This window comes from Ovis aries, chromosome 11, assembly GCF_016772045.2.
Source record: "Ovis aries strain OAR_USU_Benz2616 breed Rambouillet chromosome 11, ARS-UI_Ramb_v3.0, whole genome shotgun sequence".
Taxonomy (NCBI): Eukaryota; Metazoa; Chordata; class Mammalia; order Artiodactyla; family Bovidae; genus Ovis; species Ovis aries.
Window position 1 is genome coordinate 42,371,598 of NC_056064.1, and position 18,942 is coordinate 42,390,539.

At 52.1% G+C, this 18,942-nt stretch overlaps 3 protein-coding genes and 1 non-coding gene across 14 annotated transcripts; 3 read left to right on the top strand and 1 right to left on the bottom strand.

The window, feature by feature from the left end:
• Window positions 1-1,848: 1,848 nt before the first annotated feature.
• On the top strand, window positions 1,849-5,890 carry COASY (Coenzyme A synthase). 2 transcript variants are annotated; one of them, XM_004012931.6, is made up of 10 exons: window positions 1,849-1,903; window positions 2,294-3,001; window positions 3,577-3,791; window positions 4,044-4,175; window positions 4,302-4,491; window positions 4,576-4,640; window positions 4,827-4,911; window positions 5,073-5,170; window positions 5,255-5,401; window positions 5,502-5,890. In XM_004012931.6, exons 2-10 carry the CDS (start codon window positions 2,305-2,307, stop codon window positions 5,559-5,561), a joined length of 1,689 nt encoding a protein of 562 aa, XP_004012980.2. In that variant the 5' UTR covers window positions 1,849-1,903; window positions 2,294-2,304; the 3' UTR covers window positions 5,562-5,890. The 2 variants fall into 2 exon arrangements, with proteins under 2 accessions (XP_004012980.2, XP_060251625.1); XM_060395642.1 differs by having other exon boundaries at window positions 3,577-4,175.
• A 734-nt stretch (window positions 5,891-6,624) lies between these two features.
• On the top strand, window positions 6,625-13,907 carry MLX (MAX dimerization protein MLX). 8 transcript variants are annotated; one of them, XM_015098794.3, is made up of 8 exons: window positions 6,625-6,859; window positions 7,107-7,143; window positions 7,632-7,721; window positions 7,990-8,096; window positions 8,340-8,439; window positions 8,663-8,762; window positions 9,125-9,326; window positions 12,774-13,907. In XM_015098794.3, exons 1-8 carry the CDS (start codon window positions 6,656-6,658, stop codon window positions 12,828-12,830), a joined length of 897 nt encoding a protein of 298 aa, XP_014954280.2. In that variant the 5' UTR covers window positions 6,625-6,655; the 3' UTR covers window positions 12,831-13,907. The 8 variants fall into 8 exon arrangements, with proteins under 8 accessions (XP_014954280.2, XP_027830299.1, XP_060251631.1 ...); XM_027974498.2 differs by having other exon boundaries at window positions 6,625-6,697; XM_060395648.1 differs by having other exon boundaries at window positions 9,125-13,907.
• On the bottom strand, window positions 13,508-18,136 carry PSMC3IP (PSMC3 interacting protein). 3 transcript variants are annotated; one of them, XM_004012935.5, is made up of 8 exons: window positions 18,066-18,136; window positions 17,880-17,980; window positions 17,621-17,710; window positions 15,445-15,556; window positions 14,617-14,762; window positions 14,450-14,503; window positions 14,259-14,318; window positions 13,508-14,178 (listed from the first exon to the last, which is right to left on the bottom strand). In XM_004012935.5, the coding sequence occupies exons 1-8, from the start codon at window positions 18,097-18,099 to the stop codon at window positions 14,122-14,124; spliced, it is 654 nt and encodes a 217-aa protein (XP_004012984.2). In that variant the 5' UTR covers window positions 18,100-18,136; the 3' UTR covers window positions 13,508-14,121. The 3 variants fall into 3 exon arrangements, with proteins under 3 accessions (XP_004012984.2, XP_060251633.1, XP_060251634.1); XM_060395650.1 differs by having other exon boundaries at window positions 13,508-14,318; XM_060395651.1 differs by lacking the exon at window positions 15,445-15,556 and having other exon boundaries at window positions 13,508-14,318; window positions 17,880-18,114.
• TRNAE-UUC (transfer RNA glutamic acid (anticodon UUC)) lies at window positions 17,063-17,135 on the top strand. Its single transcript has one exon. It is a non-coding gene; the product is annotated as a tRNA-Glu (tRNA).
• Window positions 18,137-18,942: the final 806 nt, after the last annotated feature.

Here is an 18,942-nt window from a genome sequence, read left to right on the forward strand (position 1 = left end):
TTTCCCTCCGTTTTGAGACCTCCCTGAACAATTTGCCTGAAATGTTCCTAATGGCAACCTGGCTTTGTCTTCCCACCGAGACTACCAATTCCAGCCTTTCCAGCACTCTTCGCATGCTAAGTCACTTCAGTCGTGTCCGACTCTTTGCGACCCTATGAACTGTGGCCCACCAGGCTCCTCTGTCCAAGGAATTCTCCAGGCAAGAATACTGGAGTGGGTGGCCATTTCCTTCCCCAGACCAGCACTCTTTCAGTTCAGTTCAGTTCAGTTGCTCAGTCGTGTCTGACTCTTTGCGACCCCATGAATAGCAGCACGCCAGGCCTCCCTGTCCATCACCAACTCCCGGAGTTCACTCAGACTCACATCCATCGAGTCAGTAATGCCATCCAGCCATCTCATCCTGGGTTGTCCCCTTCTCCTCCTGCCCCCAACCCCTCCCAGCATCAGAGTCTTTTCCAATCAGTCAACTCTTTGCATGAGGTGGCCAAAGTACTGGAGTTTCAGCTTCAGCATCATTCCCTCCAAAGAAATCCCAGGGCTGATCTCCTTCAGAATGGACTGGTTGGATCTCCTTGCAGTCCAAGGGACTCTCAAGAGTCTTCTCCAACACCACAGTTCAAAAGCATCAATTCTTCGGTGCTCAGCTTTCTTCACAGTCCAACTCTCACATCCATACATGACTACTGGAAAAACCATAGCCTTGACTAGACGGACCTTTGTTGGCAAAGTAGTGTCTCTGCTTTTAAATATGCTATCTAGGTTGGTCGTAACTTTCCTTCCAAGGAGTCAGTGTCTTTTAATTTCATGGCTGCAATCACCATCTGCAGTGATTTTGGAGTCCCCCAAAATAAAGTCTGACACTGTTTCCACTGTTTCCCCATCTGTTTCCCATGAAGTGATGGGACCAGATGCCATGATCTTTGTTTTCTGAATGTTGAGCTTTAAGCCAACTTTTTAGCCTCATGGTAAATTCTCGCCACTGAGTCTCCTCCCCTAGCCCCGCTGCCTTTTCTTCCGCCCACAGGGACCATTCTCTGGCAGCTCTACTGAGCTCATATGCAGAGCTCTCCTCTTCTTCCTCCTCTCTTGGGAAAACTGTCATATCACTGGTTCTGGGTGATGTGGAGAGCACTGCACGGGAGCCACGACACATGGCCTCTGTCCTTACCTCCCTAGATGTCCCTGGAACATACAGGGCCTCAATGTTTCCATCTGTGAAATGGGGACTTGGACAGAACTGTTCCGTGACCAGATCCTTAGATTGGGAGGGCGTCAGGAGGGCTCTGGGGACGCCGAGCCCTAACTTAAATGCTACCCTATGACACATCCCTCCACCTCTGTCCCCGCGATTTATTAAGCAGGAAAGCCAGGTGTTAGCTCCGCCTTTGCCGTTGTCTCCCGAGTGACCTGGCTGAAGCCAGTCTCTTCTCTGAGAGTCTGAAGGGCACCCGTTAAGCAGGCTTTCAAGCCCGCCTTGCCCAGCGTGCGTGCCAAGTCTCTTCAGTTGTGTCCGACTCTTTGCGACCCCATGGAGTGCAGCCCGGCAGGCTCCTCTGTCCATGGGACTTTTCAAGTAAGAATACTGGAGTGCGTTGCTGTTTCCTTCTCCACCCGCTTTGCCCCACTCCGCCTAGTTTCCGTGAGGTTGGGTTTTGCAAACAAGTTTTCACGCACCTCCCACGCCTCAGAGCTCCGCCCCTTTGCAACCGCAAGCGCCCCTCCCCCGCCCCGCCCGCCTTCAAATGAAAAATCTCGCGAGAATCCCTCGCCGAACCAACGCTGAGATTTTTGGCCTTTCTTAGGTTCCGTAGTTTCGAGTCACAGCTCCGGAACTTGTGTTAACGGGTCGTGGTTGGGGAAGCCTCCGCGGTAGTGCAAGCGGAACCAAAGCCCGGAGGTCTCAGTAAGTAGGACCCGAGCTTGAGTGTCCTCTTCTAGTCCCCTCCTCCGATTCCTTGAAGATGCTGGTGCAGCTCAGCAAGAACGCCCGGGATTTCCGGATCCCCAGTCTTACGACGCAGGGGCTTCTGCCCAGTTCCTCTCCCCACCCTAGGATTTTGATTCAATTCAGCGAATTCACCGCTCTGAGAGATGATAAAACCGAGATTAGAACACAGCCCGGAGGCGCCATTTACCAAGCCCTGTCCCCTTCCCCAGGTTCCTCTCGATAGGCACTGAGAACCCCGTCCCTGCTCCAGGTCCCCCTCTCTTGCGTCCAAGTCCCCCTTACAGTTTTCGGCCTCAAACACATACCACCCATTCACCCTCGCCTCGTCTCCCCGACTGTCCGCAGGCCTGAGAAGGATGGCCGTATTCCGGTCGGGCCTCCTGGTGCTGACAACGCCGCTGACTTCCCTGGCCCCTCGCCTGGCCCCCATCCTGTCCTCGGCAGCCCGGCTGGTGAATCACACGCTCTATGTACACCTGCAGCCGGGCATGAGCCTGGGCGGCTCGGCTCAACCCCAGTCCAGCCCCGTGCAGGCCACATTTGAAGTTATCGATTTCATCACTCACCTCTACGCAGGCGCCGATGTCCACAGGCACCTGGACGTCAGAATTCTGCTGACAAATATCCGAACCAAGAGCTGTCTCCCTCCCCTACCCACCTCAGTCCAGAACCTGGCCCACCCGCCGGAAGTGGTCCTGACTGACTTCCAGACCCTGGATGGAAGCCAGTACAACCCGGCCAAGCAGCAGCTCGAGCGCTACGCCACCAGCTGTTACAGCTGTTGTCCGCAGCTGTCTTCAGTGCTGCTGTACCCAGATTATGGGCCTGCAGAGCCCCCCGTGGGGTCCCTGGGCGTCCACCTACCCTCCACCATCAGGCCAACCTCCCCTGTGGCCAGGTCTGCAAAGCAGCCGGTGCGTGGCCACCGGCGGGGGGCTGTGGGCGGCACCTTTGACCGCCTGCACAATGCCCACAAGGTGTTGCTCAGTGTCGCCTGCATCCTGGCTCGGGAGCAGCTTGTGGTGGGAGTGGCAGACAAAGAGCTGCTGAAGAGTGAGTGACAAGAGACTCCGGATCGGGGCGACCTTACCCTCCCCTCGCAGGCCAAGACTGAGGAAGGGGCGCCATCCAGTACTTCCCACCCCTCCTAAATGTCACAGTGCCTGGGGCTCAGTTCGCACTAAGGGGATATGTTAACTGAATAAATGCAGATTTTTTGGTGTGTGGACTAGACACCATTCAATCAGGATCCCCCAAATGTGGAGCCAAAGAATCTGCACCTTTAAACAAGTTCTCCAGGTGACGAATCCTTAAGTGTGAGCCCCTGGGAATAAATGCATGAGCAAGTTACAGGTAGCAGTGCCAGGGGCAGTAAGAGGAGGCTCTCGAAATTCTCTCACTCTTGGAATTCTTAATCTGACACCTCCTGGCACTGCCAGTTCTCTGCACATGTGCCAGCCCTTGCAGCGGTACTGTGCTGGCCTGCTGCCTCCTCCTCATAGGCCCCTTCGTCCTGCCCCCACCTCCCCTCTGGAGATAGGATGCTTAGGGACACTCTTCCCCAAACTGGCCCACCCTCGTCCTCCCCGGTAAGAAGATCTCACTGTTCTTCTGGGCTCCTTCCCCAGGCAAGTTGCTCCCTGAGCTGCTCCAGCCCTACACAGAACGCGTGGAACATCTGAGTGAGTTCCTGGTGGACATCAAGCCCTCCTTGACATTTGATATCATCCCCCTGCTCGACCCCTATGGGCCCGCTGGCTCTGACCCCTCTCTGGAGTTCCTGGTGGTCAGCGAGGAGACCTATCGTGGGGGGATGGCCGTCAACCGCTTCCGCCTTGAGAATGTAACCCCTGAGGGCAACTGGCAGAGGGAGTGGAGGGGGATGGGGAAGGCCACTGGGGGCTGTTGGAAGTACCGTGACCCCAGAGGAGGGAAGAGAGGGCTGAAGGTGGTGGGAAGAAGCAAGGAGGAACTGGTTCCCACCTTGCCCTCTGAGGCAAGCTCCACCTCTGGGGTAGGCAGGGGAAGAGGTGATAGATTTGTCCTTGTCCATTCTCACCCCTCCTTCTCTCTCCTCACTCTTCCTTTGCTTCAGGACCTGGAAGAGCTCACTTTGTACCAGATCCAGCTGCTGAAGGACCTGAACCACAAGGAGAACGAGGAGGACAAAGTCAGCTCCTCCAGCTTCCGGCAACAAATGCTGGGAAACCTGCTCCGGCCTCCATATGTAAGCCCCCACCCCTCCACCCCCATGTGGGTGGGCTGGGATTGCTGGAGAGGAAAGACTGAACGGTTCAGCCTCCATCCTGAGTTTGGGGACCCTAGTAACTGGGGTTCTCTCTTGTACCTGTAGAAGAGGCCAGAGCTTCCCCCAGGTTTCTACGTGATTGGGCTGACGGGCATCAGCGGCTCTGGGAAGAGCTCAGTAGCTCAGCGGCTGAAGGGCCTGGGGGCGTATATCATTGACAGTGACCACCTGGGTCATCGGGCCTATGCCCCGGGCGGTCCTGCCTACCAGCCGGTGGTGGAAGCCTTTGGAACAGGTAATACGTGGGGAGGACTGGAGGTGGCCTGAAGCAAGGAGGTGGCCTGGCCTCCTTGCCCAGTTCTCCGTCTCTGTCGTCCAGATATTCTCCATAAAGATGGCATTATCAACAGGAAGGTCCTAGGCAGCCGGGTGTTTGGGAACAAGGTAAACACACACCTCTTCAAGGGCTCTGCAGCTACTGCCAGACCCGGAGGTGGGGACCCAGTGAACCTCCCTGTTCTGGCCTCAAATGCTAGTCTCTATCACCTGTTCCCACCACCTGCTCCCTCGGGCTGGCTCCATCTCTGGGGGAAGGTGAACTTGGTCCACCCCTTCCATTCCCTTCCTTAGAAGCAGCTGAAGATACTCACGGACATTATGTGGCCAGTTATCGCAAAGCTGGCCAGAGAGGAGATGGATCAGGCTATGGCTGAGGGTGAGTGAGCAGCCCAGGGAAACAAGTGGAGAAGATTCTCCCCCCAGAGCTCCCCCACCCTAAATCAGACCATCCACTTTCCCTGGGACTACATTTTCTTGGCTCTATGACTGGTAGCAAGTGGTGGGGTGCTGCTGGCAGTGACTGGGGTCTCCCCACAGGAAAGCGTGTGTGCGTGATTGATGCCGCCATGCTGCTTGAAGCCGGCTGGCAGAACATGGTGCATGAGGTGTGGACGGTTGTCATCCCTGAGACCGAGGTATCTGGATCCCACCCCTACTCCATCACTGTAGCCCGGTTCCTGCCCAGAACCAGTGGGCTGACGAATGCCCTGTCTGCCCAGGCCATACGACGCATCGTGGAGAGGGATGGCCTGAGTGAGGCTGCGGCTCAGAGCAGGCTGCAGAGCCAGATGAGTGGGCAGCAGCTTGTGGATCAGAGCCATGTGGTGCTGAGCACCATGTGGGAGCCGCATGTCACCCAGCGCCAGGTTGGTGCCCAGGAAAAGGCTGGGTTGTGGGAGGGAGTCTCAGTGAATACCCATCTGACCCTGTCCCTGTTTTCTTCCTGACATTCTGGCCCGTCCCAAGGTGGAGAAAGCCTGGGCCCTCCTGCAGAAGCGCATCTCCGAAGCACCATCAGGCCCATGACTGACAGAATTCTCTGTGGGGTCAAAGTGTCCCCTGGAGCTGAGGAGATCCAGCTGTGAGGAGGGATGGAACCTTGAAGCTCACTCTAGCCCGGGCCTAGAGGGCTCTAAGCTAAGCTGGGCAGGGCAGGGCTGGGCCCGCTGGACACAGGAAGCCTACCCAGCTTGCCGGTGTTTGGCCAACACTGAGGATGCAGCTTATGCGGGTGCAGGCCCCTGGTGTTGTTCTAGTCCCGCTCTTGTCCACAGGTCTTTGGTACCCATGCTGGGCTGGGGCCAGGGCAAACACTGGAACTTGTAACAGAATTAAAGGTGAATGTTGCCATGGTATCTGCTTCCTGCTTCAATGACTCTGGGTATCTTTGTGACCCTTGAGCCCCAAGTGCAAGGCCCAGGCCTGAGCTGGAAGCCAGAAGTGCAGTGGTTAAGAATGTGGCTTCTGAAGATAGCCAGACTAAGGCCATCATTGGTCCTGTCACTGGCTAGCTGTGCACTTCTGGATAAGTTCTGGACTTTCCTGGCACCTCAGTTTCCTTAGCTTACAAAGTACCGTAATTTGGCTAACAGGCTCTTTCTTAATTCCACAAGTATCCTGCCAGACTCTGGGCTGGGTATTGGAAGAGCTTCCTTCAACAAGCTACTCGAGCCTCTGGCCTCACAGAGGTTGCATCCGGCAGGGTCGGAAGAGGTGGCCATAAGTGCAGGTCCGGGAAACTCGTTCGGTCCCGGGAGCCCGCTGGGCACGGCGGTGCGCCTGCGCTGCGATATTATGCTGACAAGCCTCTTAAAGGGACCCCGTTTCACGGAATGTGCTTCATGTCGCGGCGGCTGGAACATCTACGCTGAGCAAGAGCAGGGACTAGCAAGGAAGGTGGCCCCGAGGCCACCAGTGTCAGCTCCGACAGCAGGCGGGGCACCACCTAGGCTAGGCTGCAGCCGGGAGTGGGGGTTGTCCTCCGGTGCACGCATGCGCAGCCGCCCCGCCCCCGCCACTGGGCTGCGGGTTGGTGGGTTTGGGTCACGTGAGCGCGCCTCGCCTCTTCCTCCAGGCCCGGGGCCCGCCTGCAGGCAGGTTTCCGGTTCGGTGGGTCGGACATGACGGAACCGGGCGCCTCTCCGGAGGACCCCTGGGTCAAGGCAAGCCCCGTGGGCGCGCACGCCGGCGAGGGGAGGGCGGGTCGGGCTCGAGCACGTAGGGGGTCTGGAAGACTAGGGGACTCCCTGCAGTCCCCAGAGCTACCCCCGCTCCTCGGGCCCTGGGGCTGCAGAGAAGACATCTCTCACCCTGTGTGTGCCAAGGTGGGAAGACAACTGAGGCGTGTGTGCGCGGTTGTGAAGGGACGGGACTGGAGGGCTGGGGGCGTGGAGTGGGCGGACGGGGTCCTGCCGAAGGGCGGCGCTCCCGCGGCCTAGCCGCTCTTGGCTTGGGGGGAGTCCTGCGACTGCCCGCGCACCCCAAGTGTGTACGTATGTGTGTCTGTGTGTGTGTACACGCGTGCAGGGGCGGAGGAGGCCTGACGGGCTTCTCCCTTGTTCGGTGCCGCAGGTGGAGTATGCCTACAGCGACAACAGTCTGGACCCTGGTGAGTGCCTCTCCCACCCTCTTCACTTCTGGAGGGACACTGCACTTCAGCCCGATGGATTCGCGAGGCCTTGGCAGCCACACCTGAGCACAGCCCACCGTCCCTAAGCTGAGCGGGCCTGAGCAGCGAGGGAGGCTCTGGAGGACAGGGGCAGGAAGCATCAAGGGTGACACTTAGTTCCCTCTGCCCTGGAGCAGGGAAGTGATGGAAACAGGGCCAGCCGGTCACTCTCCATCATCACGCCCAGATGCCGCTTTGTGAGCCAGGAGGTATCCGTGCAGGCCTGTGGAGCAGTGTAGACTAGGGACGGGAGCCCTGCGGCATGGCACGACAGGAAGTGGGTGGCCCAGGATGGCTGGCTTTGGGGTTGAAGGAGAGAGGTCAGCATTTAGGGCTCAGGAAGCCATTGGGCCCACAGGTGTCTGAGAGCCTAGCAGAGCCCCTCCCCCTATTCTATTCCTTAGTGATTGGAGCCTCTCTTTTTCCAGGGCTTTTTGTAGAAAGCACCCGCAAGGGGAGTGTAGTGTCCAGAGCTAATAGCATCGGTTCCACCAGTGCCTCTTCTGTCCCCAACACAGGTAGGCGGCAACATCCCCCCACCCGGGGAACCAGATGTGCCTTCATTTTAGTCTTTTTCTTAGACAGGACAGCTCCTGCCTTCCACATGGGGGCGCTGGAACCCTAGTTCTAGACACAGGGTTTCATTCTCACGTCATCTAGGGTATTAGGTTCTCGTATCCATCCGCCATCTCTGGGCACCAGGTTCTTCCCAGCTGGGGAAAGTGGGCTAGCTGGGCCCCACTGGGCACCAGAATGACCTCTTCCTGCCCCCAACCCTGAGCGTAGATGACGAGGACAGCGATTACCACCAGGAATCCTACAAGGAGTCCTACAAGGACCGGCGGCGGCGAGCGCACACTCAGGCCGAGCAGAAGAGGAGGGACGCCATCAAGGTGATTGGGGAGGCCCGCACCTCAGGGAGCGCCTGCACACTTCAGATCCGCTCTGTCCTGGCCCCGTCAGACAGTCCCAAGCAAGCTTGGGGGTAGCTAGTCTAGGCCCTGGACGCGAACTTCTCCCCGCTTTCTACCCCTCTGAGTGAGCGAGCATGGAACGTGGTATCGTGGAAGAAAAGCTGCGTGCCCACTTGTCTTGGCCCCTCATAAAGGCACCCGTTTCCCCTGCTCTCTCCACAGAGAGGCTATGATGATCTACAGACCATTGTCCCCACCTGCCAGCAGCAGGACTTCTCCATTGGCTCTCAGAAGCTCAGCAAAGCCATCGTGCTGCAGAAGAGTACGGCCCGGAGAGCGCTGGAGGGCTTGGAGCCAAGGGGGCTGTGAGAAGGCTGGAGCCTCAGAGCTGCTTTTGGCCTGGCCCCGGTGGGATGGTTGTAACGAGGTGGGGGGCGGGAAGGTGGGGTCTGGAGGGAAGGGGAGTCAAAATCAGAAGAACAGAAGCCTCGTCCTTCTGTTGAGACGTCCTCTCTGCCCACCCCCTTGTCCGGCCCCCACTCCAGCCATTGACTACATCCAGTTTTTGCACAAGGAGAAGAAAAAACAGGAAGAGGAGGTATCCACGCTCCGCAAGGATGTCATGGCCCTAAAGATCATGAAAGTGTAAGGGGGGGTGTTGGGTTGGGGGAACCGGGGCATCTGGTTCTGAGGGGACTCTGAGGCCTCTTCAGTTCACACCCTGCCCTTCTTCAAAGGCCACATCAGATGATACTCTTACTCCCTTGTGTGGTAGGTACCACTTAATCCCAACTAGCAAATAATACTCTGGAAACACCTGTGGGATTTAATGAAGGAAAGGTTGGAGGGGGTAGGCCGTCACTGCTGACCTAGAAGCTGATGTTGAATCCATCCCACAAGTTTGCTGGGAATCTCCTTCCCCGGGGAGCATGGAGGGTAAGCGCTATTACTCTTCCAGGGCCAGGAGAGCGGCTGCAGCCCCTCAGGCCTGGCCTGCTCGCTTTCAGGAACTATGAGCAGATTGTGAAGGCGCACCAGGACAACCCCCATGAGGGGGAAGACCAGGTCTCGGACCAGGTCAAGTTCAACGTGTTTCAAGGCATCATGGACTCCCTCTTCCAGTCCTTCAATGCCTGCATCTCGGTGGCGAGCTTCCAGGAGCTGTCGGCCTGTGTCTTCAGCTGGATTGAGGAGCACTGTAAGCCTCAGGTACGGGGCGTCAGTAGTCACGGGGTCAGGGGCGCTTTGCTCAGGCAAAGTGACCCAAGCTGTGGTTTGTTCAGAGACAGGGTGGCAGCTTTTAGGTTTCTTGAGGGTATTTTTTCAACTTGTATTCCTGTTTCCCTCTTTGCTTTCTAGCCCAGATATTCCTGTGGAGGCTTCATTTTGCAAGAATGATCTGAGCACTCACTCATGCAAGGCCTCTGTTTAGTTCACATAGTGGCAAGTAACAGCAGTGCCTCAGGCACTGCCTGCCTGCCCAGCAAGTGAGCCCGGATCACTTGCAGCACTTACCTTGGGATTTTGGGAAAAGATTTAAGGCCCCAACCCCTAGGCCCCCTACAGTAGTTTTCCTTGGGGTTTCTGATTATTTGTAATAGAGAGTGTGTTAATGGTTGACTGAGTCTTTTGCTTTTGAGGTCTGGTTGCTTTTACTGAGGCTTGACTTGTATCTGAGATTTCTTTTTTGTTTCCCAGCATTTTTTCCTATATAATTTTAAAAAGCGACTCTACATTTCCAGTTATCACAAAATATTGGCTGTATCCCTCATGTACAGTACCCCCAATCGTTTGTACCTCCCATTCCCCCACCCTGATGTTCCCCCCAACCCCCATTCCCGACTGGTAACCACTAGTTTGTCCACCATACTGTGAGTCTACTTGTTATATTCACTAGTTTATTGTAATTTTTTAGATTCCACTTATAAGTGAAGTCATATAGTGTTGCTCTTTCTCTGACTCATTTCACTTAGCATAATGCCCAGTCCATACATGTTGCTGAAAAGGCAAATTTTCATTGTCTTTTTAACTGAGAAATATTCCATTGTGTTTGTGTACCACATTTTTACTCATTCATCTGGGGCTTTTCTGATTTTTAAGTTTTACTGAAGTATAGTTGATTTACAATGTTAATCTCTGCCGTAAGCAGTGACTCAGTTATAGTCATTCTTTTTCATATTCTTTTCTACTATGGTTTGTCACAGGTAGTAATAGTTTCCTGTGCTATACAGTGCAACCTTATTGTTTATCCATCCTACGTATAAGTTTGTCTCTGCTAATGCCAAATTCCCTCTCTTCCCTACCCACCCTGCCCTCTCAACCACAAGTCTGTTCTGTGTATCTTGGTTTCATAGATACTTTGTGTTGTACTTTAGATTCCACATATAAGTGAGACATGGTATTTGTCTTTATGACTTCCTTTCTTATTAGTATGATCATCTCTAGGTCCATCCATGTTGCAGCAAGTGGATTATTTCATTCTTTATGGCTGAGTAGTATTCCACCACACACCCACCCACACACACACACACACTCACACACTGAATTAGTGTTTCTGTAGTATTCCATCACACACACACACACTCACGGAATTAGTGTTGTTTTTTCGAATATACACACATATTTGTTTTTTTTTCTCACACACACACACACACTGAATTAGTGTTTTTGTTTTTTTGAATACATGCACATATTTGTTTTTTTTCGAACATATACCTCAGGGTGGACGTGTCGGACCATTTGGTAGCTCTTTTAGTTTTTTGAGAAATCTCCATTATGATTTTCCACAGTAGCTGCACCAATTTACATTCCTACCAGCAGTGTGCAAGATTCCTCTTTTCTCCACATCCTTACCACCATTTATTATTTGTGTTCTTTTTGATGATAGCCATTCTGACAGGTATGAGGTGATAGATAATTGTGGTTTTGATTTACATTTCTCTGATGATTAGTGATATTCAGCGTTTTTCATGTCCCTGTTGGACACCTGCAGTTCCTCTTTGGAAAAATGTCCATTCAGTTCTTTGCCCATTTTTGAATTGGGTTGTTTTCCAGGGATATTTCTTGGCCACACCATGTGGCTTGTGGGATCTTAGTTCTCTGACCAGGGGTTGAACCCGGGCCACAGCAGTGAAAGCACCAAGTCCTAACCAGTGGACCACCAGGGAATTCCCTAGTTTTTCTGATGCTGAGTTGTTATCAGCTGTTTATATATGTTGGATATTGACCCCTTACCAGTCATATCATTTGCAAATATTTTCTCCCATTGAGTAGGCTGTCTTTTTGTCAGTGGTTTCCTTTGCAGTGTAATAGCTTTTAAGTTCAACCAGGTCCCATTTAATTTCCTTTAGGAGATGGATCTAATAAAATATTGCTGTGATTTATGTCAGTCTTCTGCATGTGTTTTTCTCTGGGAGTCTTATAGTATCCAGTCTTACTTTAGGTCTTTCATCTATTTTGAGTTTTTGTATATAGTGTTAGAGAAGGTTTTACTTTCATTCTTTTACATGTAGCTGTCCAGTTTTCCGAGCAGACCGTCTTGTCTCCAGTGTATATTCTTGCCTCCTGTGTTGCACATGAACTGACCGTGAGTGCGTGGGTTTATTTTTGGCCTCTCCTGTTCCATTGATCTTTGTCTGTTTTTGTGCCAGTATCACACTCTTGACCACTGTAGCTTTTGTAGTAAGTATAGTTTGAAGTCAGGTCATATGATTCCTCCAGTCCTGTTCTTTCTCAAGATTATTTTGGTTATTCAGGGTCTTTTGTGTTTCCATACAAAATTTAAAGTTATTTGTTTTGGTTCTGTGAAAAATGCCGTTAGCATTTTGATAGGGATTGCACTGAGTCTTTAGATTGCCTTGGGTAGTACGGTCATTTTAACAATGTTGAGTCTTCCAACCCAACAACAGGTTGTCTTTCTGTCTTCAGTTTCTTTCATCAGGATCTTATCGTTCTGAGAGTACAGGTCTTTGCCTCCTTAGGTAGGTTTATTCCTAGGTATTTTATTCTTTTTGATGTGATGGTAAGTGGGATTGTTTCCACCATTTCTCTTTGATCCTTCATTGTCAGTTTACAGAAATGCAAGAGATTTCTATACACCAGTGTAGTACTCTACAACTTTACTGAATTCATTGTTGAGCTCCAGTAGTTTTCTGATGGCGTCTTTAGAACTTTCCATGTTTAATATCTTGTCATCTGCAAACAGTTTTATTTCTTCCTTCCCAATTTGGACTCCTTTTATTTCTTCTCCAATCAGTATAACTAGGAGTTCCAAGACTGTGTTGAATAAAAATGGTGAGACTGGGCATCCATGTTTTGTTTCTGATTTTAGAAGAAATGCTTTCAGCTGAAGCCATGTCCCAAATTTTTATTGTAAAATGCTGTGAACATACGGCAGCATTGCAAGTTTTATAATGAACCCTCAAATACCCCCACCTAAAGTATATCATTAATCATTTCTGAATTTGCTTTATCACAGAGCAAGGCATCTCAGCCTATTTTAGGGGCAGGTGCAAAGTAAACTATAGCCATCAGTGCTTTCCAGGGGCTTTTATTTTTAATGGCACTCTAAAGGCACGCCTGGCCCAGGCAGGTGTCCCTGAGCAGCCCTGTGCCCTCCTGACCGTCGTCTCTTTTTCTCTGTGCTGCCCTCGCCAGACCCTACGGGAAATTGTGATTGGCGTCCTGCACCAACTGAAGAACCAGCTTTACTGACCAACTCTTGGAACCTGCAGAATAGCCAGCAAGAGGCTTTGCGTCTCCTACTTGGCCATGGAGCCACTGGCCTTATGAGAGTGGACTGTGACACTGCACACCAGTGAGCTGCTTTCTCCTCGCTGTTTGGCTTCCCAGCTTCCTCCATGTCCCCCCGCTTTCATTGGGTTGGTGGGGGGAGTATTATGAAAGCTTTAATTTATTTGACCATAGATCTCAAACCTACCTAGTCTTTCCCCCTCCCATAGAAGTCCTCAGGATAGAGGTCTGCTCTTGGCACCCTAAAGAGCTCCTGGCCTCTCCCCTCTTTTGAAGCCTCGAATTCCTGCTCATATTTGGTAACTACTATTTGCCTGTTTGAGTGTCTCTGGCAACACTGAGCCAGTGCAGCCATTTGGCAGTAGTTGGATGGGAAGAAAGGAGTAAGAGGAAGTACTCCCACAGCCGTGAGGGGTGGAAGGCAGCCTCATGCCTAGGCTAGGGCTGCCTGGGCAGTCCAAGGTGAGGCCAGAGCTTTTTCTGGCCAACTCAGGGCAGGGCTGCCAGATTCCTGCCCTTGCTCCCTACTCCACTGCCTCCCTGCTCTGGGTGGTAGAGGGCAGCAACCTCCCCACCCACTCCTTCCCTGTCCCCACAGGCAGTAGCAGTGCACAGCAAAGTCAAGTGTGACACAACACTACATATTAAGTTTTTAATTTTTCTAAACAATGCAATTTTGCTAAAGTTACAATTTTGGAAAATTAACTGGCCTCCAGACTACTTGCAGCCTTTCTGTCAAGTGTATCTGGCTCTCTACCATCTCAGTGCTTCCTACATTTCTCCCAGGACTTGGGGTGGGGTGAAGGTGGGTAGAGGAGATTCTTTGAAGGCCTTCTGACTTGTAGAGCCCAGGAGAATCCTGGGAAGGGCCCTGGGCTTCTTGAATGCTGTGTATGGCAGCCTCTCTCTGCCCTTGTTCCCCAAGCTCCCTTTTGCCTTCCTCAGGTTTGATATTTGGGAGGTGTGATTATCCAGAGGAAATGAAATATTTTTATATCAAATTATATTACAATAAATATCGCCAAATGCTGTCCTTTAGTGTTGTTCCACATCTAAGTGTTGAGTTTAAGCAGTTGACAAGTGGCTGATGAAATGAGCATGCCCATCCTCTCTGGGCCACCTGCACTCCCTCCCTCCACCCAGTACTCTGGTATGTGTTCAAAGGTGGGCACCACCAGGAACAGCAAAAGAGCTGACCTAAACACGGCAGCCAGTCCAGGACGTCTGTTCCCAGTCCTGCCAGGGGAGCCTCTCAGGGATCTGGGAGCTTGACGTTGTGATCCTCATCCGTCTCTATCCCAACTTCCTCCTGTGGGGCAGCGAGACAAGGGAATGAGACCACCTTGGATCAAAGTCCCAGGGAAGCAAGGGAGGGCAAGCACCACTTACAAAGAACTGCTTCTTGCTCTTGGGGTATCCTTCAAGGATGGCATCAGACAGCTCTGTTGCCTGAGAAGAAATAAGACCACCCCCTTTCAGATGCCAGTACTGGGCATGCCTGATGGGCCCCTGAAATGAGGCAGCTGTGTCCCCAGGGGCTGCTGTCGTCCAGGGCCTTCCTAGAGCTCCCCTACACTTACCATCCTCTTGCGCCGCCTCCACTCCTTGTGGTACCTCTGCCTCTCCTTGTACACCTAGACGGGGAAACAGGTTCCTTCGAGCCCACAGCAGCTGCTGGGGTCAACCCTCCTCCTCACTTTGAACCTGCAGAGGCAGCCTTCCCTGCTCCACCCCCCTCCCAGCCCACCTGCTCTTTCTCTTCTGGAGTCACGTGGTTGGTGGCTGCTTTGATGTTCTTCAGTCTTTCTCTGTAGCCAGCACATTCCTTCTTTAGCTCCTGGATCTCTTTCTGCATCTCCGGTGTGGTCAGGGCACTAGTTAACTCCTTCAGCTCTAAAACCACACCTCCCTGAAGTTAATGGCTACCCTGAGGTAGGAGACCAGGCCTCCACCTTGCTCTGGGCTCTCTCCATACCAGGTTGAGAATGGGTCCTATACTCTGGAAACCTCAAGAAAGACTAATGCTTACAGAATTGCCAGTTTATTCCAGTTTTCTTTCCTCCTAAATCTACAAACAGTTGGGGAGTATAAGTTCAAGTAGACTATTAGCTGTAGTCAATTAAATAGGCAGAATAAAGAGTGTGGGAACTGTGTATTGATATCAGAGTAGGGAAGATAAATGTCTTGCCCATTTGTCTTCAAAAGCCATTGGTTGTTACACATTAAGCTGAATGTGACGCCTATGTTGCTATTCTTTTGCTAAGTCGTGTCTGACTCTTGCGACCCTGTGGACTGCAGCCTGCCAGGCTCCTCTGTCCATGGGATTCGCCAGGCAAGAATACTGGAGTGGGGTGCCATTTCCTTCTCCAGGGGATCTTCCTGACCCAGGGATCAAACCCCCATTTCCTGCATTGAATGGTGGATTCTTTTACCACTGAGCCACCAGGGAAGCCCATGATGCCTGTGGCAGCCTAGCAAAGGGATCTCTGCTGCGAGATACCACTGCACTCGGTAATTCCTGACCTCAGGACCAACCCTGACAGTAGGGGCACCTTCCAGGGGCCGCCAGTCCTACCAGCCTCCATGTGGCGGCAGGTCTGCTGCAAGCTCTGCACCTTAGCAGTGAGAGCCAAGATTTTGGCATCCAGGCCTTGGAGGTCAGCATCACTGACCACGTCAAACTGGTCCTGCCAGAGACAAAAGGAAAAATAGAAGCAGGCTGATGGGAGGCACAAGAGGGGAACCCACATCTGGGAAGGCAATGTTCATACACACTTGAAAATTTGGGGCTCCCCAACCCTCCAGAGGGTCCAGGAAGGTAGTGGGAGGGCACTTCTGAGCAGTCATTCAGTCTAGAACCTGTTTCCTCAGAAAGCTACAAGAAAGAACAAGTCGAAACCTGCTATTCGTCCTCAGAGGCTTTGAGGTGTGGGGTCCTGACTAATAGAACAGAAATAATCTTGCAGTTTACTAGCAAAACTATTCACTAGTCTGGAGTAAAAAAACATTCTTCTAAAGGGGTTGATATCTAATTACAGGCTTCCACAGTAGTAAGAATCAAGAGGCATGGTGGGAGGTATTCAGATAAGGACATCAGTGAGTTTGAGGCGCCCCTTCCATGTGAGCAGCTGCTAGAAAAGGCCTGTGCTGGGGCTCAGTGGCCTCCTGTCAGTTGGTGATGGGAAGAAAAATAGAAAGAACTGGAATACCACCCTGAGCAGTTTGGACTCTACAATCAAGTGCAGTAAACCATTAAGGCAGAAGGCAGCAATACAACCTGCAGGCCAAATCCTGCCAGATGCATGTTTTTGAAAACAAAAAATTTATGGAAACATAGCCATACCCGTTCATCTACATACCGTGTATGGCTGGTTTTGCTCTACAATGGCAGACTTGAATGACACTGACAGTTGTGTAGCTGCAACAAAAGACCACCAGGTCTGCAAAGCATAAAAATATTAACTGGCCCTTTACAGGAAAAAAAATTTGCCAACTTCTTTATGGAATCTTCAGTATAGCAGTAATACATAATGATACCTACTTTAGGAAAATTAGCCGTGACAGTGGATGTTAAATCTTGTAGGGGTACTGAGTAAAGGAAGATGGATGAGAAATGGGGTCTGCTTTAGAAGAGCTTCAGTTTTGTAATGGAGGCAAGTGAAATACAATTAAAACAGGATGCCTCAAAGAGGTAAGTGCCTGAGGAAGGCAGTTAGTTCAGAGCAGTAAGGAAGGTTTCCAGAGGTTATGCCTGAGTGAAATCCTAATGGATGAGTAAGAGTTAGCTGGCAGAGGAAGAAGGGACTCAAAAACCGGGGCAGAGGAAGGACAACAAGCAAAGGCCACAGGACTTAAATATATCTAAATGGGCTAGTATTGATGGATGGAGAAATAACCAGGACAGGAAAGGCTGGAGCCAAGTCTCTGAGTGCCTTTTATCTGCTCTAAGGAGCACTTGAATTTTTGGTAGGGAAATGGCATGACTAAAGTTGCATGTACACAGATTATTCTGGCTGCAATGTTTAAGATATGTGTAAGGAGCCCAGGCGATCAGGATATTGCAGTTGATGAACACCTGAACCACAGCAGTGATGGCAGCTGGAAAGGAGAGGAGGGAATCAAGAAAGGGGAAACACCTGGGCTGGATGGCTGACTAGGTGTGTAAAATAAGGAAGAATAATTTCCCAGGGAATTCCCTGGTGGTCCAGTGGTTAGGACTCAGCGCTTTCACCCCTGAGGGCTCAGGTTCAATCCCTGGTTGGGAAATGAAGATCCCACAAGCTGTGTGGTGAGGCCAACCAAAAACAAAAAGAATGACTCCCCACTCTCTGGCCTGGGTGAAGAATTATTCCGTTAGGGAGAAGAACACAAGAGGAGCCGGTTTAGGGGAGAAATGAAACATTCTACTTTGGCAGTACTGATTCTGATGGGTCTGAAGGGGGTCTGGGCCGCAAACAGAAGGAAAACAATTTGGCAGACTGGTTCTCATTGTAGATGACTGAGAATAAGAACTTCCACCATAAATGGACCTCGATAGCAACAATTCAGGATCTTCTGTCATCAATCATATTTCAAGTCTGGAAATCTAGTGAAGTCTGGATGACAGCACACTTTGTCCTAAAGGTTGGCTGGGGCCCTTTAAATGGCCTAAGATGGGTGAATTTCACAAGATGCGTCAATTCTCCCAAATAGAGTTCATACTAGGGGCTGACTGACCTAATGCCGGGCTGTCATACATTTGTTTCCCTCACCTGGTCCGCAAAGTATATCTTCTGCTTGCCATACATCTTCTCTTTGATTTTGCCTTGTTGGGCCAGCTGCTCCAGCGCCTTCACCACCGCCTGACAGAGGCGAGAAGGCGGAGTAGTCAGGAGAGGGACTTTGGGAGCCGGAAGGATGTCACCAATGATGAGGGAAGCGCCCGACAAGCCTTAGGAAGCCCTGGGCTAAAACGGCAGCCTGGAGGTGCAGAACCCCGGGGGTCCCAGGGTCCCAAGAGAGTGTTCTCACCGTCTTGCCCAGCCCATGTTCCCGCTGCAGGTTCCCGAATACGTCCTGGGCACTGTAGGGCCGGTTCTGCTCCTGTAGGTACTTCAGCAGGATCCCGGAGGCTACGGAGAGACAAGGCAGGAAGCGGGTCCTTCAACCGACCCCTACCCACCCTCCTCCCGGTCTCCCAGCGCCCACGGCTGTTACCTCCCGCGGCAGCTTCTAACCGGCCCTTACTCATGGCTTTTCCCGCCACCAAACTCCGAAAACCGGACGTTGTAGTTGCTCGGGGTAACGGCTCCTTCCGGCAAAGGGCAGGGCGGGTCTCACGTGTGATTGGCTGGGGGCAGCGAGGAACGGAGCGGCCCTTCCCGGGCACCGTAGTTCAGCTCTGCCTGCTCTGGGGAGTACGGCTCCCGCCCCAGCGGCCTGGGCCTCTGCTGGAGAGGTGGCGTGTGCGCTTCGACCCTCTCCCTTCCTCCCTTCGGAACCACGGCTGTAGGGTATCACGCCTTGGAGTCTCGGGACCCAGTTCCAGCGGCCGCTGAGCACTCGTGACCTTGAGCTGGACTGAGTATTTGAGCGGAAAGGAGTCTCGGCATCAGCTCCCGCTGGGCAAGTGACTTGCTCAAGGTCACAGTTACCCAAAGGCGTGTCCCGTCCCACGGCCCAAGCCTTTTTCTCGGTTTTTATCTTTTGTAAAATGGGAACAAGAGGTGCTTGCGTGTGGTGGGGGGTTGTGAAGACTTAACAGAACGACGCTTAGGCGCCCTGCAAGGAATAATGCTGCGTTTGTTTGCCCGTTACCGAGCATCTCACGCAGGGGGCGCTCAGCACATGCTGTCGTTGAAGGTATGATTGGGAGGGGGCTGATTGTAAGCCACAAAGCTTGTAGAAGTTTCCTTTTGGCAGAGACAGTCTTACGGCAACACCTGACAGGTGCTTTCCATTCCTGCCCACAGTGGCCAGTGGGACAAAGCCTTAAAATAAGTTATTTCTAGTTTCTGAGGTCAGCTGAAGGCCAAAGAGCAGCTGTTGCTGCAGCTCAAACAATCCAGTGGGGCATGGTGCTACTTTTAAAAGC